Below are 18236 nucleotides of genomic sequence, written 5' to 3' on the forward strand. Positions count from 1 at the left end.
ATGAATCATTGCATTTAGATTTTGACATACAGTATGTTTTGTTGTGCTATCTCAAAGTTATGCTGACATCTAATCAAATAATGACATTTGGTATCCACAGAGCATACAGATATATCAAGAATGAATCATTACATGTCTTATAAATATATATATCTACATATAATAGATTATAAATATACATTAGAGGAATTTACTTAATACTTGATTTTTATTTGAGAAAACAAGTGTCTGAGTATTTCTTGAGATATAAACTGATTCTCTCTCTTTCTTTCTCTTTCTCTCAGTGTGTGTTTGTGTGTTTCAGTTCATACAATGAACTGAAAAACAATGTTTAATTACTGTCACTTAATCCTATCCACTTAACTTCCAGAGTCAATACTGGATCAAAATCAAGTCGGAATTGGGCACTTGTTCAGAAAAAGCAATTTTTTTTAGTAGTACTGGGGTTTGAACTGAGGGCCTTGCACTGGCTAGACAGGTGCTGTACAACTTGAGCCCAGCTCCTAGCCCTTTTAAGTTAGTTGTTTTTCAGGTAGAGTCTCCCTTTTTTGCCTGGGACTAGCTTCAGATCCCCATTTATCTATTTAAACCTCCCAAGTGGATTACAGGCATACACCACCACAACTGGCTTATTGGTTGAGATGGGGATCTCACTAACTTCTTTGCCTGGACTGGCTTTGAACCACGATCCACTCAATCAATGTCTTCTGAGTTGCTGGGATTATAGATGTACACTGCCACACCCAGACTTTGTTCAGAAAATTTGATCAGCAATGATGAGTGCAAAATAACCAATTCTCAAAAAATAATTTTTAGCTTGAGTCATTCTTGCTCTCTTCATTAAAGTATTTACCATTGAACTCTACTGATAAAGTAATATGTGGGTCACCCTATAATTCACAATAGATTCAAGATCATTTTATTCCCATTTTGTATATGTCTTTGATCTCTAAGCAATATAGATATTTTGGAGGTTCTTCAATGGGTCATAGGTTTAAATATCAAATGTAAAACTAAATCTTTTGGAAGAAAATAGAAGAAAATCTTCAAGATCTTGGTGAAGATCTTAGACATGGTGCTATAAGTGTAATACACAAAAGAAAAAAATTGACAAATTAAAATTCATTAAAAACTTTTGCTCTGTAAAAAACCCTCATGAGAAAGCAAAAGGACAAGCTACAGAATGGGAGAAAGTATTTGCAAACTACATATTTGATACAGGACTCATCTAAAATTTATTAAGAATTCTCAAAAACACAACAGTAAAATAAGCAATCTAATTTAAAAAAAGAGGAGAGACAGTTTATTGAAGAAGATTTAGTGAAGTCAGGTAAGCTCATGACTAACTAGCTGTTAGGGGAATGTAAATTAAGACTATGATGAGATATCACCACACATCCACCAAAACTACTGGATTTTAAAAATAATGGCAATGCCAAATACTGGCAAGGATGCAAAGAAACTGTGCATCTCAGACACTGCTGGTGTGGCCATAAAATGGTATGGTCACTCTGAATAATAGTTTGGCAATTCCTTTGAAAATCAAACATATACCTAATTACACATCCTAACAATCACATGCCTGGGTATTTCTCACTGTAAAGTGAATACCTGTGTCCACACAAAAACCTATACATAATCATAGGTAGCAGTTTTATTTGTAAAACCTGAAATAACCAAAATATCCTACAACAAGTATGATTAAACAAACTGTGTTATATTCATACCAGGGAATACTACTCACACAGAAGTGAACTCCAATAACACACACACACACACACACACACACACACACACACACAAAATTTAGGATGGGATTCTGACATTATGCAATTGAAAGAAGGCTGCTTCATTGGTCCCACACTGTGTGATTCTATTTGCACAACATTCTTGAAATGACAGAATAACAGAAATGGAAGGCAGAGTGGTAGTACCAGGAGGTAGTGAGGGTGGTGAGGAGTGGATGTGATCATAAAGTAGTAACATGAGGAAAGTGTTACGGTTTGTTACCATGCTGGCTTATGATGGTTGTGTTCAGATGACATAGAATTATACACACTCTTTATACCGATATCAGATTTCTCATTTTGATGTTGTAATGTAGTTATATAACATACAACCATTGGATGAAGGACACACCAAACTTCTCTGTACTACTTTTATGACTTCCTGGGAATTTATAATTATTCTGAAATAAAAGTTTAAAAAGGAAAAAATATGCAATCCCTGAAAATCATTCTTTTGAAAAACATATTCTCTAAAATTTTTCAAAGTTATAATGATACCAAATTTCTCAAATTAATAGCTTCTCTCTCCCCAACAGTTGACTAAACCAAATTATTTATATATAGGTAAATTACTGCTTATTTAATACTTCTCTTAATTGATAATGAAGTAAACCATGCTGTGTATTTTTTATTTATCATGTCTCACATGGTAATTTAAACTGCAAATGGGTATCAAAGATCAATGACACCCAAATCATAGTTTAATCAAAAAAACTTATTTAAACATTAATTGCAACCTCATGATTGACCTTAAGAGCCGGTACTTTTACCTGAACTGCCAACATGGAAACAAAATGTGACTAATTTTCTACCTTCCTCTATTTAAAAAAGGTACTAGTGGATACAAATATGCCTCAGTTTGCTATCTTCACAGCTCCCTGAACACATACTTTGGAAACTCAATGCCTAAATAATTGGGCCATTGGTTATTTCTGGAACATAAATTAAGCACTCCAATTAATCTTATTTAGGCCTGAAAATTACAATACAAAGGAGGTTTACAGATAACTTTTTCATTATCTTACTTCAAATTATCTCCTTTGATAAATCTTTTTCTTGAAAAGATTCATTTTTTGAACTCTAGGCTCTGTAGTTTTCTAATTACTAATAGCTACACACCCAAATATGTTTTATTCTGCCTTGATAATTTAATAACAAAGTAAAGATGCCTGTAGAAATATCATAAAGAAGTTTGTTGGAATTTTCCATGGTATTCTATCTTTTAAGTGAGTAGGGCAAAGTCTGGGAGAGAAAAGATCTTCTTGTCAATACCCACAAATCGAGGTTCACAATTTTTATCTGTACTTTTAATTTGCAGTTTCTTTGGATTTCAGAAGTGCAGATAAGGGTCATTGGTGGCAAGACTAGGCCTGGGGGAACCTGGGGCTTTTCTCTAATCACTGTGTAACCCATGAGTGTTAATATTGTCACCTTCATTGTACAAAGGTAAATATGCAGGATATGCCTACTGCCTTTGGAAGTATTGTACAATATTCAGTGTTTTTATTCCCTTTCCAAAATTTGAACATTCCTGAAAGGTGAGACACATCAGTTGAGGTTAAGAGATTATGAGACTGGCCTAGAAAAGTATGGATATTCAGAGAGCACTGAAAATAAGAATATACTGATCTGGTGAATAAGTCCATGAGCACAAGACTTATGATAAGAAATTTGACAGAATCAGGCACTGGTGGCTCACACCTATAATCCTGACAAATTAGGAGGCTGAAATCAGGAGTATCACAGTTTGAGGCCAGCCCAGGAAAAGACACCATCTCATCTCAACCAATAGCTGGTTACTGTGGCACCTGCCTGTCATCCCAAGCTACAGGGGAGACTAAGATCAGGAAGATTACTATTCCAAGCCAGCTGGGACATAAAAGCTTTTGAGAGCCCATCTCAATGGAAAAAAGCCGGGTGTGGTAGCATGCACCTGTCATTCCAGCAATGGCAGGAATCCTGGGCAAAACGTAAGACCCTATCTCTAAAATAAGCAGAGCTAAAAAGGCTGGAGGTGTGACTCAAGCTGTAGAGCACCTTCCTTGCAAGCCTTGAGTTCAAACCCGGTACCATCCAAAAAGGAAAAAAACTATGTGGCAGAAAAGTCAGATAAGGACCAATTTGGTTTCACTTTATAAATAAGGAACTGAGGTACAAAGAGACTGGTGCAGGGTTCACCAGCTGCAGTTGGAAGGTGGATCGTTTGGCTTCTGAAACCATGCTTTTAAATCTGAAAGACACTGGGTCCCTGAGGTGAAAGCAAGAGGATTTTGTGAAAAGTTACATCCTTTCCATCAAGAAAGTCCATAGTTCAGGATCCTAGCAGTGAGGTTAGTATCTTTTTGTGAAGAAAAATGAAACACCCCAAGGAAAAGATATATGAAAACTGAGCTCAGGTGGACTTCCTCTGAGGTACTCTCCTGTGAAATTCTCGCCTTGCACACTGAACTATTTAAAGCCTCTTTTTTATGTGTGACTGTGTAGCTTATAAAGAAAAGAGGTTGTTATCTCACAGTTTTAATCTAAAAGTCCAACTAGTGTGGCACCACCTCGGCCAAGAGCCCACCTGACGATGTTACATCTTGTCAGATGACAGAACAGGTGTGAGAGAGAGGAATCACAGGGCAAGACAGGAATCCACAGAGCAACCAGATTCCTTGAGAACTATGTCAATCTCTTCCAGGGGCGCCCCATCAATGACCTAACTTACACCTCTAAAGGTTCCACCAGCTCTTCATGTTGCCATGCTTGTGACCAAGCTCGTGGACACAGGAGCCGTATGGAAGCCATGGCAGAGGGGATTCAAGGATCACTAGACATTTCAGGAACACATCAAACATGAAAGAGATCAAAATAATTGATTAAAAAGGAATCTGGACAGGACAAAAGAAATACACTTTAACATTCAGAGAATGTTTTAAAGAATATATCATTAGTACCTTCAGAGGTTAAGAAACTGCATCCATGAAAGCATACAAGAAACTATTTAAAACATTAAGAGAGTACAGTAGAGAACAAGGTAAAGCAATTGAAAATTAAAAATAGAATGACTGAAATTCACAAGCTCAGTAAAACGTTGGAAGATTAAGTCGATGAAATTTCAAAAACTGTGAAGAACATGAGTTTCCAGAAATAAAGTATCCTAAGGTCTGACAAAATATCTTTTAATCTGAGCACATTATGAAATTTCATAATACCAGTGGTAAAGGAAATGCTAAGGACTTCTAGAAAGAGCTTTTGAAACTGTGTCACCATGTACTGTGTTCCTCTTTCTGTAAACCTAATCTGAAATAAACTTTGGATCTTTGATTGTTTCTTCCTTTTCAAAATAGTGGACAAATGTAGATGCCTATAAATCATACTATCCACAAATAATAATAATCTTGACCCTTTCATACATTTTTTTCTATTTATGGTTTTATTGTATGAGCTAAAACTTTCTGAAGATAACTGTTAACATAAGTAGAATTGGTGGTTTAGCTTATGTTGTTCCCAAATTTAATGAGAATGCTTATTTGCTGTAATAGTCCTATGCATAAAAAATGATGTTTGTCTTGGATTTCTTTGTTGTATAAAGAAAAACATTCTTATTCTATGAAGAGTTTTAATCAAGAATAAATGTTAAACTGTATTTAATATTTTGTCATTTATCAAGTTGTTTTCATTTAAAAACATGCACTCCATGCTCAATGGATGAATCTTTACTGTTTAAGTGCATAGAAAAAAATGGTTTTTAATTATTCTTTTAGTGATTGCAAGTGAAGAATTGTGCTTTTTATGAATACATGAATTTTTAAAATGAGAATTTGAATGATGGATTGATCAACGGTGTCAGGATTCCCTGAAGATTTATAACTTTTTCTTACCTGTTGAAATATAAGAGAACATTTGTTTGGCTGACTCAAGAGATTCTCTTTTTAAAAAAAAATCATCTTTAAGAACATTTGTAAAGAAACATTTGTCATACAGTCATGGAGCTGTATTTGAAAGATTGAAGACTCCTTACAGTCCTTTTTTAATTACTTAGTTTTTTGTTTGTTTCTTTTCCTTTTAGAGGCACTGCAATTGCTGGCATCGTGTTTGGGATTGTGTTCATCATGGGGGTCATTGCAGGAATTGCCATCTGTATCTGCATGTGCATGAAGAACAACCGGGGGACCCGAGTAGGCGTCATCAGAACCACCCACATCAACGCCATCTCTTCCTATCCTGGTGAGTAACACTGCCTACTCCTGAAAGAAGACTAAGGGCTGTTAGTCAGGCTCTGCTCCTTAGAGAGAGGAAGAAACATTAAAGACTCACTGAAATAATAATCTCCTATTTTCTACAGCATTTCTAAGTAAATGTAGACTGAAGCTGTAGCTTTAAATAGAGATTACTTTGGTCCAAGCAAGAAAATCCATCACGTGTTTGAGGATAGTCATATTCTCAATGGTTATCTCACTGACTACAATTGCCAGTCAACCAGAATTAAGATAAATAGACAATTCACACCCACAGTGTTTATCACCAGTGAGTTCTGGCAAGTAATTTTAGAGAAAGCATGCCATATATCTCAATAAACTGGCATCCAAACAATGTGTTTTGAGAAAAAGTATTGAAGAAAGTTTTTAGATATCTTCTTTCAACAAAAAGAATGGATTTTCACATAATATTAAAATTCTTAACCAATAGTAAAGGTAATACCTTAATAATTTGACAAGTATATGCTGAAAATCTGTGAGAAGTACCACATATAAATACATTGAGTACCTGAGATTCCATAAACAAAATACTGCCTTTTTCATTAGAGATTTCAGCAGTGCTTTCTTTCTATGTCAATCCATGTGTGGACGATGTGACATATAAAATGTCTAGCAAGTTATAAATTTAACACACTGTTAAGTAAACAAATTCCCACCCACACTGTCCTCTTTCTCTCAGTCTCTATAGAAAATGAACAAGGCACTTTCTACATACAGTGTGCCCTCCGATGGATTCCTAATCATTCTTTCTTCTTTTAATATTTTCTCTGGTAGCTTCCACTTGAGATAATGAGCACAGGAATGATAACTTCTCCACTTCCTCTCTTGTCAGGTCTTCCTCTTCCAGTTCTCAGGGCTCAGTTTTGGGTCTTCTTCCACAAACCATCTACACTTCTTTGATTGCATCCTTTGGCCTCACAGTAACAAGAATCCTTTACATGCTAATCTGCCCAAAGTTATGTTTCTCCATTCCAGACCTCTTTTCAGATTTATTTTGTCTTGATGTCTATTGAACATCTGCACTTAGATAAATATACCAAATTTAGTATGTTTAAAACTTTAGTTCTGATTTTCTTCCCAACACACACACACACACATACACACACACCTTTACCATTTCCATTGATGGCATCTCTAGACTTCCAGTGACTTAGAACAAAATCCTTGAGTCATCTTGATTCCTTGTCTACAGCTTTACCACCCTGAACACACTCAATCTCTCAAACCTATATATGGTCAATCTGGAAAGTTTCTCATCTGTACCTTCAGAATGCATTCTGTGTCTGACTACTTCTCACTGATTTCCCGGGTGGGAGCCACACTGTCAGCTCTCACCTCCTTTACTGTTTTTACATCCTAGCTAGACTCCCAGCATCTACCTTTGGCCCCCTGGCATCTGTCCTCAACAAAGTAGCCAGAACAAACTTTTAAAAATACATATCAGATCATGTCATTCCCATATTCAAAATCTTCTGCTGTTTCTCTATTTCCTCTAGAGGAAGACCCAAAGCCAGTGATTACTCATTTTACCCAAAGTAAAAGGCAACTTCCTTACTGGTAGTTTTAGGGAACTGAATGAATTGGCTCCTTTTCAAAAATTTATTGGGCCTCAATTTCTTTTCTTCTTCCCTTTGCCACTGTGGGGTCATCACATTTTGTCCCATACTATTTTGAGAACACTCAGGACACGCTCCTAACTCAGGGCTTTGCTTAAAACAGACTTTCTCACTTCCTTCAAGTCCTCAATCAAAGGTTACCTTCTGAATTAAACCTGCTCTAGTCCCCATTTTAAAGTTGAAATGTGCCCAGCACCCTAGGCTGCCCTATCTTTATCCATGGTGCTTTTAATCTTGTAAGAGACCATATAGTTACCTAATGATGATGTCTGTTGTTGACTATCCATTTCCTACTAAAATATTAACTCTATTAGGCAAGGATCTTGGTCTGCTTCTTCACCTCTCTGTCCTAAGCATATGAGACCAGGCTTGGCATAGACTGGGCACTTAACAGACCTGGCTGGTAAATGAAGAGCACTACTCTTGACAAGAACTAATTTAGTCCTATATCAATACCCAGGGAATCGACCTTAAGTTCCACTTAGTAATACATAGCTTTTATTCACTATAAAAACAACTTGTGATTTCCAGTATTCCCATTTTGCCAAGAATATTGATGAGGTTGGTATAAGTATACTGTGATGAAGATACAGCAAAAACAAATAGGTAGAACTACTTTTTATTCTTCACATCTCTCCATTTTTTCCTGGGTCAATCTATAACCCAAGACAAGAACAGAGGAAAGTCTTAACAGAGACATTATTGGAAAATAAGGCAGGGAGAAGTGCTCCTTACATAATATTCTGGATATACATTTGTTTAACAAAAAAACTTAATCAAAATTAATTTCAAGACAGTTAAAAATATTTTATAAGATGTTTTATGTTTTATTTTACCTTTCTGTAAGTCCAAACTTTGAATAAAATTAGAAGATAAAAATTGTTGTGCTGAACATGGTGGTACATACCTATAATCTCAGCTACATGGGAGGCAGAAGTGGGAGGATCATGCTACTGGGACAGTTTGGGTCAAAAAATTTGGGAGAGCCTCTCAGAAAACAAGTGAGGGGTGATGATACACGGCTGTATCCCCTGCTACTTGTGAGGTGGAGGTTGGACTGAGGACCAAGGACAACCCCAAGCAAAAATTGGACCTGACCTGAAAAATAAATGAAAAAAGCAAAAAGGACTGGAGGTGTGGCTCAAGTGGTAGAGCACTTGCCTAGTAAGTATAAGGCCCTGCATTCAAACTCCAGTACTGCAATTAAAAAAAAAAGTTACCTAAGGTCATGTGTTTCAGATGTTTGTATTTTGTGCCTGGAAACATGTTTTGAAACTATAGTGGCATGGTTTTGACTGGCAGATCACTGCTATGTGTTGCCATCTTAGTCAGTCCACTGCTCTGGAAAATGAATAATGCAAGAAACACAATGGATGGCATGCTGGAAGCATTTCCTCTACAAAAAGACTGGGTCTTCACAACAGTAATGTGCTTGATTTCTTCCCATTTTCTCCACAAAGTCATTAATTAAGCTTTCACTTAAAGGATCAAGAAACAACACATCATAGTATTGACTGCTTTTCAAAATCCTTCATCTATGGAAATACAAAAGGCTTTTACCCATGTTAATTAATTAGCCCTGTGAAAATTGAGATGACAACCCAACTTACTGTATTGAATAGTCCTACAGCCTAGAAGCCAGAAAAATAAGAAGAACATAATGAAGGTTATCTCAGCCCATGTGAGAGCCAAGAGGGACAGACGAGCATCATGCATCTTTGACTGTGTTGCTCTGAGGATAGCACAGCTTCATGTCTTCAGTGTTCTGTCTGGGACTTTGCAGCCGACCTCTTAGCATGAGAAAATATGTTTCAAATTCAAGGTGAAGAACACTCTTGTGAACTGGAAGAAATGACTGATGCAAGGATTAAAAGAAATAGGGTACACTGAATCAGGACAGCCCTTAATAGTGACCCATTAGGCAATGCAGAAGAAGTTTTTTTATAGGAGCTTTCCATAGAAGGTTGTTTTCTGTGACAGTTCATTGACTGGATGGATACCCTAAATCACAAACCTGTCCCACTTCCAGCTGAGAGATGGAAGTCCAGGGTGCTGACCCTAACTGATTTATCCAATCATTGGCACATTCTGCAGTTTGGTCTTTAGCAGGTACGAGTGCAGTTATCTCACTATCTCATGACTCTATTTCAGAAAGTCTTAGCCTTAGTTACTTAATGCTCTTTCACATTTTATAAAACAACTGACCTGTAGTCTTTAAAATCTCTTGGAAACACTTCATTAAGAAATTAACACTCAGCCAGCCATGGTGGTACACACCTGTAATCCCAGCTACAAGAAGGGCATAGGTAGGAGGATCAAGGTCCCAGACCAGCCTGGGTAAAAGGATAACCTTATCTGAAAAATAACTAAAGAAAAAGGGACTGGGGGAGTGACTTAAGTTCTTACCTAGCAAGTGCAAGGTCCTGAGGTCAGACCTCAAAAGCACATACACACACACATGCACACTCCATTCACGTCACTTAATTCACAAATGAGGCCAGGCTTACAAACATCTGTACTGAACATGGGAGGACTTTTAAGTTCTGATAAAACTATGCAAGACCACAAACTCATATTGGAGAAAATTTCTATGTTTTTACAGAATATGACAACTTTTAGGTGATATGTAACTTCTTTATACATCAAAAAGCCTTGCTGGAAAGGCTCTCTGTAGTAATGTGACTACAAACATGAAGACACAATCCATACTGGAGGGAAGTGATGGCTACAGTGAATGTGGTCTTGTTTTCACTAAGGTACCCCTTCTCAGTATAAGCCAGAGAGTCCAAACATGATGTGAGAAAGCTTTCTTTATTGTCATATTAATAATACTTACAAAATTAACACTGTACTCAAAACTTAAGGATATATTCTATGATGAAGTAGAGCTGGCAAGAAAAACACTTGAAGTGTTTTGCTTTAACATGGGGCAAGAAAACTGGGAGGGTCATGAAGTCATGGGAATTTTTTCTCTCGTGGAGTAATTCAGATCATGGTATCTTGTATTTTGCTAGTAAGAATACTGATGGGAAAAATAGAGGAGGAAACTGATGAATCCAGAAGGTATAGGGAATTACTAAAAATCAGGGTCCTTGAGAATGAATAATAATGGGATCCAGTACACAAGTAAAGTGGCAAGCCTCAGTGAAATCAAGCAGTTGACAGTTGATGATGGCAGGGGAAGGCAGGACATAAGTACAAATGCAGGAAGTTGTAGGTTTGGTGGTCAGAGTTTAACAGTCTTCCATTCATACCTCTTTCTCAGTGAAATAAGAAGCAAGTCTTCTTTTGAGAGTTAAGATGGTTGAGGATGTGTTCTAAGTTAAGAAGAAAATCAGGAACGTCACTTCCAAAAATGGTGTGCAAAATGCCTAAAGAAATATGTAATCTCCAAACAACGACAAGGATCAACACACTTAAGAAAATGGTCTTTTATTGAAAGAAAGACCAGTCATATGACTGTGATTTCTTCTCTAACCACATTAGCTTCTGAATACAGATCCAGGGTAGTCGAATGCTGAATTTAATCAGTCAGTTTCTGCTAGGCCACAGGGAGAGAAAAGATAAGGACATTGACAATATAGTAATTTTAGTGATGGAGCATAAATCTAAGCTGAAAAAAGGACATGAAAACGGAAAAAAGGTGACGTAAGTTTAATTTTTTTAATTGCCATCAGTAAATTAGAAATCCAGTAAATTAAGTCCCAGAAGTGATGAAATGGGTAGGTTAGGGAAATAAAGAGTAGTGTCATATTTATAAATTTAGTTTATAAAATAGTGCCATTATTGTTAATGACTAGGGTGAAGAAAAGATTACTGGAGGCAAAAATATCAAGGAACTGAGAAGCAGGCTTACATGGATGTTGAAATGACCAAGAATGAGCCTTGTGCAGGATCATACGCATGTAATCCCATCTCCTGGGAGACTGAGGCAATTGCATAGTGAGACATTGTCTCAAATACAAAAGGACAGAAAAGAGAGAGGGAGGGAGGGAGAAAAAAAGAAAGGAGGAAGGGAGAGAGGAAGGAAAGGTTGTAGGAATGAATGAGATGTTCTGAACACGTGTTGGGGCAGGAAGGGCCACAGGAGGAAGTGGTATGGTCTCACAGCATATGTGCTGCAAAGAGCTCAGTTTTAATGGTTTGAAAGATGGTTATAAAAACCACAAACATACTGAGCACCTCTTGGCCCCATAGGTTGTAGGATATGAGGGAAACAGACCAGCTCCGATTTGACAGTGTAGAGGAAGTCTCTATCCTGGAAAATCAGATATTAATTAAGAGTAAAAAGGGGAAGTGAATGTTTGCCTCCACTCCTTCATATAATTATCTCACATTTTCTTCTTCTTTCTCAAAACTCAAAAATTCACTCCAGGAGGGGGAAGTGGCCAAAACAATGTAACACATGTAAGTAAATATTTAAAAAATGATAAAATAACATCTAAAACGAAAACAGAGAGGTTTTAGTGAAAAAAAGTTGACTCCACCTTTCTCACAGCAGATGCCCCTCAACACATCTTGTTACTCTGAGAAATAGACACAGTCAGAAAGGAACTTCCAGTGTCCTGAGCTGGAGTAACATGGTGAAGGAATGAAAATGAAGACAACACCCAGGAATTTCTGATGGCATGCTTTGTTTTCCACAGAGTACACTGAAGTTGGGGAAAGTGTTGAAATTAATCAGATTACATGTTCAGAGCCTTCATGGGTTAAAGGTCGATAATGAAGAATGTTCTAGAAGATTGTCCTTTATGAAGACCAGGGATGTAAAACATGACCGGACTCGTCCCGATGTTCTCTGAGAGGAAGGAGAACACCCCAGGCCATCATAGAGGAGAATTATGTCTGTGTGACTAGCACAGAGACAGTGGGAGTCTTTGTTGTGTCTGTGTGGCTGGCATGGGGACAGTGGCAGTCTTGCCACCAACTTTATGGCCTTTACTTCAACTTTGTTCTGGGTGAGAGTCAGGCATTTTCTAAAATAATGTTGAATGGTTTTGATGACACCATGCACCTTCCTTAGAGTTACTTCCTAATGAAATCTTATTATCATCAGGAAAGATAACACAGTCCACCATTACACAAGTACTATTTGATAATTTTTTCCAATGGTATATTATAAAAGTTGTACCATGTTAATTTCATTATAGATAGTCCTCAGATTTCCATTCTCCAATGTTGTTAGCACCTTATTAAAATTCAAAGGTCGTATGAATGAAAGAACACTGTTTCATATCTGAGATTTTCAAGTTCAACATGCAGCTGCATAGACCATAAGGACTCCCATTGAAATGTTCTCCAGCAGTTCTAATGCAGATGGCAGAGAGTCAACACTTTGTTACAGACCCATAAACACACCACAGGTTCATGACAGAGAATGATACAGAGTTAATCTGTAGAATCAGTCAGCATGGGCTCCTCAAGCAGGAGGCAGGGGAAAGCCTCGGCATAAAAACAATGTTCTTACAGTCTAGTGGGCATCCAGCTAGAACTTCCTATTCTATATAAAGGCTTCAGCCTTTCCTTTCTTGGATTGGATGAAGTTCATTATAAATCTTTTTGTTTCCAGTCCTACTAAGTTTAATGGAGCAGAGAAGTAGATGTAAAATTCAGTGGGCATGTGTGTAGACTCCACAAGAGTTGTTTCATTTTGTTGTAGAAAATAGAGATTAGAGAAACCCTGGTCTGAAGGAGCATTACAAAAGCTGTGAGCATCTTTGCTGATGTCTTTACAGACCTGTGTATTCTGCTGAAGTCCCAGCCTGCTCAGTCTACTAGAGACTTACAAATGGGGCAGTGCTCAGTGACTCCTTCCTCTTTTCTCGGGTGACTCAATTCTGTGTCCTCACTTTCTCCACCTATAGGGTCAGTAAATGGTTCCAATCATCAAACTCTTAATAAAGCAATGCTAACCAGAAAACTCCAGAAGGAAACAGTTTGCTTCTGCACATTGGTTTAGGCCCCATCTTGTATATGCTGATTTATCAGAATACTATCAAATTCTTATTGAGAAGAGCACAATTTGGAAGACATTTAAAAATAAGTCTGTTGAAATGTTGCTTTTTTTTCTTGCCATTCTACCATTGAAAGTTTGGCCATTTATTTTCCAAGACACCAGTCTTGAGATTTGGGATACATTCACAGTAACCAATTAAGGCATGCCGATTTCCAAGTACACTCAGGATCTTGAGGATGATTCAACTTCTGGCATATCTTCAAACTGACTACTAAGTGGTTGCTAATATGTTTCAGAAGTATTTAGTTCTTGAAGACAGGGGTGAATTTCAGTTCCAGGGCTGCCTATCTTCCAACCCTGGATATGGAATTGAGACCATTACAAAATAGACATCTATGCATAGTCATTGGAAAGTGTATTAAACATGATTTTTAAAATACACTGATGTACCTTATAGTAAAATTAAAGACAAATTTTCAAATAAGATTTAAAGAATTAAATTCTTAATCCTCACTCCCAAATTTATTTGTCTTCCTTTTTTTCACTTCTTATTTCAGTAATGACTCCACAAGCCTCCAAGTTGCAGGAGTCCCATATGGGTATCCAGCACCTTTACCTCTTCTTTCACTCTCTCATTCTGTTTCCTACATACCCACTTATCACCTAAGCTCTTAGCTGCTCAGGGCTCTTACGAATGTTTTCACTTTGCTGTCATGAGTCTCTTATGATCCCTCCATACTGCTGAGATAGCCATCTTCCCAGAGCATATTCACAAACACATTCAAAAAATTTTCTGATAAATTCATATTACACAGTCCATACATGTCACTCAAAACCCACCACAAGGATTAACTGGTCTCTTCAATGACTTCTCCCATTTCTCCCTTCCATGTAATTTCTGCTTAAACAAAGGAATTCTCCTGTGTCTGTGCTTTGGGCCAAACTTGAATTGTTCCCCAGCTTCTTCTCTCTCTGCCCCTTCATCATCACCCTTCCAAGAGACTGTCTCTAAGCCACCAATTCTGAATAATCTGATCCATGGCTGCCACCTTTAGGAGCACTTACCCTTTCATACATATGTGTTCTGAACCTTAAAAAATAAGATGTTTTGCAGGCAAAATTTATCTATCCTCCTGAAGTGGTTAGCTCAGTGGTTTAACATAGTAGACACTCAGATGTTTGCTTAATACCTGATGCTATTCTCCTTTTCTTTTTCAGTGGCACCGCCCCCCTACAGTTATGACCATGAGAGGGAATACCGTGCAGACTTGCCTCCTCCATACTCCCCGGCCCCACAGGCCTCAGCACAGCGTTCTCCACCCCCTCCTTATCCTGGAAATTCAAGGAAGTAATCCTTCTCCCAGAACAGAGTTATGTGTCAATCAGTGATCTTGCCTGACACAAAACAGCTCACAGACAGGAAAGGATTGCCCTAAGGAATACGTGCTGGGATCAGGTCATATTTCAGGTCGAATGCCCATATTAAGAAAATACAAGGCTCCTATCTTGCTCAGAGCTGACCCTATGAGGGGTTTTGTGCCTGGTTGTATGGAACCACATTTTAAGAGATCTGTTGCAGAGAAGAGTGATGAAATTGACAGAACATCTGATAATCATGTTGTTTTAAGGACTAGCTGAAGGAAACTTCAATATTGATCTTGGAAAAGAGAAGAGTGAAGTAGGATGGGAGATTATATGCAGTTTTTAAAAAGTCAGAACTATAGGGCTTGGCATGGCTTAAGTGGTAGAGTGTCTGCCTAGCAAGAGTGAAGCCCTGAGTTCAAATCCCAGTACCAGAAAAATGTCAGAACTAGAATTGATCATTATTTCATTCATCGATAAGTATATATTGAGTGCCTGAGAGCCTACTGTGTTGTGTGCCTGATACTTTTGAGGCACTGGGTGGAAGTTGCCAGAGGGAATCATCTCATTTTATTGCACTTTGCTACACTGCACTTTGCAGATAGTACATTTTTTTACAAATTCAAGGTTTGTAGCAACCTGCATAAAACAAGTCTACTAGTGCCATTTTTCCAACAGCATATGCTTATCATGTATTTGTGTTATGCTTGGTAATTCTCAAAATATTTCATACTTTTTGATTATTATTATATCTGTTATGGTGATCTTTTATCAGTAATTTTTTGATGTTATTATAATAGCTGTTTTGAGATTCTATGAATCATGCCCACATAAGACAATAAGCTTAATGGATTGATAAACATTGCATATATTCTGACTGCTTTACTGACTGTACGCCATCGTTTCTTAAAATAATGATATTAAAATTAGGCCAATTAACAACTCTACAGTGGCCTCTAAGTATTCAAATGAAAGGAGGCTCCTTGTTACCAGACTTCAAAAAGAACTAAACAGAACACATCTCTCACTTTAAATCAAAAGCTAGAAATGATTCATCTTAATGAGGAAGACATGTCAAAAACTAGATAGACAGAAAGCTAGTTTCCTTACATCAAACAGTAAGCCAAGTTGTGAATGTAATGGAAAAGATCTTGAAGGCAATTGAAAGTGTCTCTCCTGTGAAAACAAGAATAAGAAAGAGAAACAGCCTCATTGTTTATATGGAGAAAGTTTTAGTGGTCTGGATGCAAGATCAAACCAGCCATATTCCCTTAAGCCAAAGCCTAATTCAGAACATGACTTTTACTTACCCTCTTTAACTCTGTGAAGGCTGAGAGAGGTAAGGACACTGCAGGAGAAAAGTGTGATGGTAGCAGAGGTTGGTCCATGAGGTTTAAGGAAAGAATCCATCTCCATCACATAGAAGTGCAAAGTGAAGCCTCAAGTTCTCTAGAGTATCTAGTTAAGATCATTGATGAAGGTGGCTATGCTAAACAACAGATTGTCCGCATGGATAAAAACACCACTACACCAGAAGATGATGCCTGTAGGACTTTCACAGCTAGAGAGAAGTCTTCTGGTTTCAAATCTTCAGAAGATGGGCTGGCTCTTTTTTTAGGAGCTAATAATACATATGGTGACTTTAACTTGAAATCAATGCTCAGTGCTTATTTATCATTTAAGATTCCTAATGCCCCTAAGAATTACACTAAATCTACTCTAGCTGTACTCTACAAATGGAACAACAAAGCCTGTTAGCAATATGATTTATTTAATAATGTAATACCACTGTTGAGACCTACTGCTCAGGAAACCTCTTCACTCGAGAGCTCTGTTGTTGATGTACAATGAAACCAAAGTTTCTTCCATGTGTGCTAACACAAACTCCCTTTTGCAGCCCATGGATCAAGAGTAACTTTGACTTTCAACACTTACTCTTTAAGAAATACATTTCATGAGGCCATAGCTGTCATAGAAATTGATTCCTCTGATGGATCTGGGCAACGTAAACTAAACCCTCTTGGAAAGGACTCACCGTCCTAGATGGTATTAGGATCATTCATGATTCATGAGAGGAGCTCAAGCTATCAAAATAACATGAGTTTGCAAGAAGATAATCCCTACCCTCATGTATGGTTTTGATGGGTTCAAGTCTTCAATGGAGGAATTAACTGCAGATATGGAAATGGCAAAAAGAAGTAGAGTTAGAAATGATGCTTAAAGATATGGCTGACGTTTTGCAATATCATGGTAAATCAGAGAATAAGGAGTTGCTTCTTATGACTGAGCAAAGAAAACAGTTTCTTGGGGTGAAATCTACTTCTAATGAAGATGTAAACATTGTTCAAATAACAACAAAGGACTTAGAATATTACATAAACTGAGTTGATAAAACAGAAGCAGGGTTTTGAAAGGATCGACTGCAATTTTTTAAAAAGTTCTGCTGTGGATAAAAATCTCTTGAACAGCATCATATGCTACAGAGAAATCTTTCATGAATAACAGAGTCTATGTGGCAAACTTCATTGCTTTCTTATTTTAAGAAATTGTCATGGCCTCCCCAACCTTCCACAGTCAGCACCCTTATCAGCCAGCAGCCATTAACACCGAGTTAATACTCTCCACCAGCAAAATGATTACAACCTGCTGAAAGCTCAGGTGCCAATTAGTATTTTTCACAAAAAAAAATTTTAATTAAGCTATATACATGGTTTTATAGACATAATGCTATTGCATACCTAACAGACTACAGTATAATGAAAACATAACTTTAATATGCACTGGGAAACCAGAAAAATCATGTGACTAACTTTATTGTGGCATTTGCTTTATTGTGATGGTCTAGAAATGAACCCAATATCTTCAAAGTATTCCTGTATAGCAAAAAAAAAAAAGAGCAACTAGAGCTTTCTTATTGACTCTATATATTACTTTGTGAAGATCTCTGCTATCGAGAGTTCAAATAGAACCTGGTTGAATATCTACTAAAGAAATGTTCTAAAAGTGATATCTAAAATTAATGTTAGATGGACTTATTCGTCCCCAAATGTCTGCTCATGTTTTAGGTAGATGTGAAGTAAAAAAAATCACAATTGAATCTTATTTATTTAATTTAATAATTATAACACAATCAAGGGGACTCAATGGGCACTATAAGCAAATAATAATTCTTCAATGCTAACAACTGCCTCCTAAAAATCATCTGGCTTTAGTCAGTGGATTTTGACAGTTTTTTGCAACTGTAGAATGAGGGGAATTACATCATTTCACA

At 37.2% G+C, this 18236-nt stretch overlaps 1 protein-coding gene across 3 annotated transcripts in view; it reads left to right on the top strand.

Moving 5' to 3' along the window:
* The window catches only part of Cyyr1 (cysteine and tyrosine rich 1), an 89363-nt gene extending 71468 nt beyond the window's left edge, over positions 1-17895 (top strand). For all 3 annotated transcript variants that reach the window (XM_074072858.1, XM_074072859.1, XM_074072860.1), the window contains 2 exons: positions 5842-5999; positions 14822-17895. In XM_074072858.1, coding sequence (XP_073928959.1) covers positions 5842-5999; positions 14822-14846 — 183 coding nt within the window. In that variant the 3' untranslated portion in view covers positions 14847-17895. The remainder of the gene's footprint in view (positions 1-5841; positions 6000-14821) is intronic.
* The last annotated feature ends 341 nt before the right edge of the window (positions 17896-18236 follow it).

Source organism: Castor canadensis, chromosome 5, assembly GCF_047511655.1.
Source record: "Castor canadensis chromosome 5, mCasCan1.hap1v2, whole genome shotgun sequence".
NCBI classification, from domain to species: domain Eukaryota; kingdom Metazoa; phylum Chordata; class Mammalia; order Rodentia; family Castoridae; genus Castor; species Castor canadensis.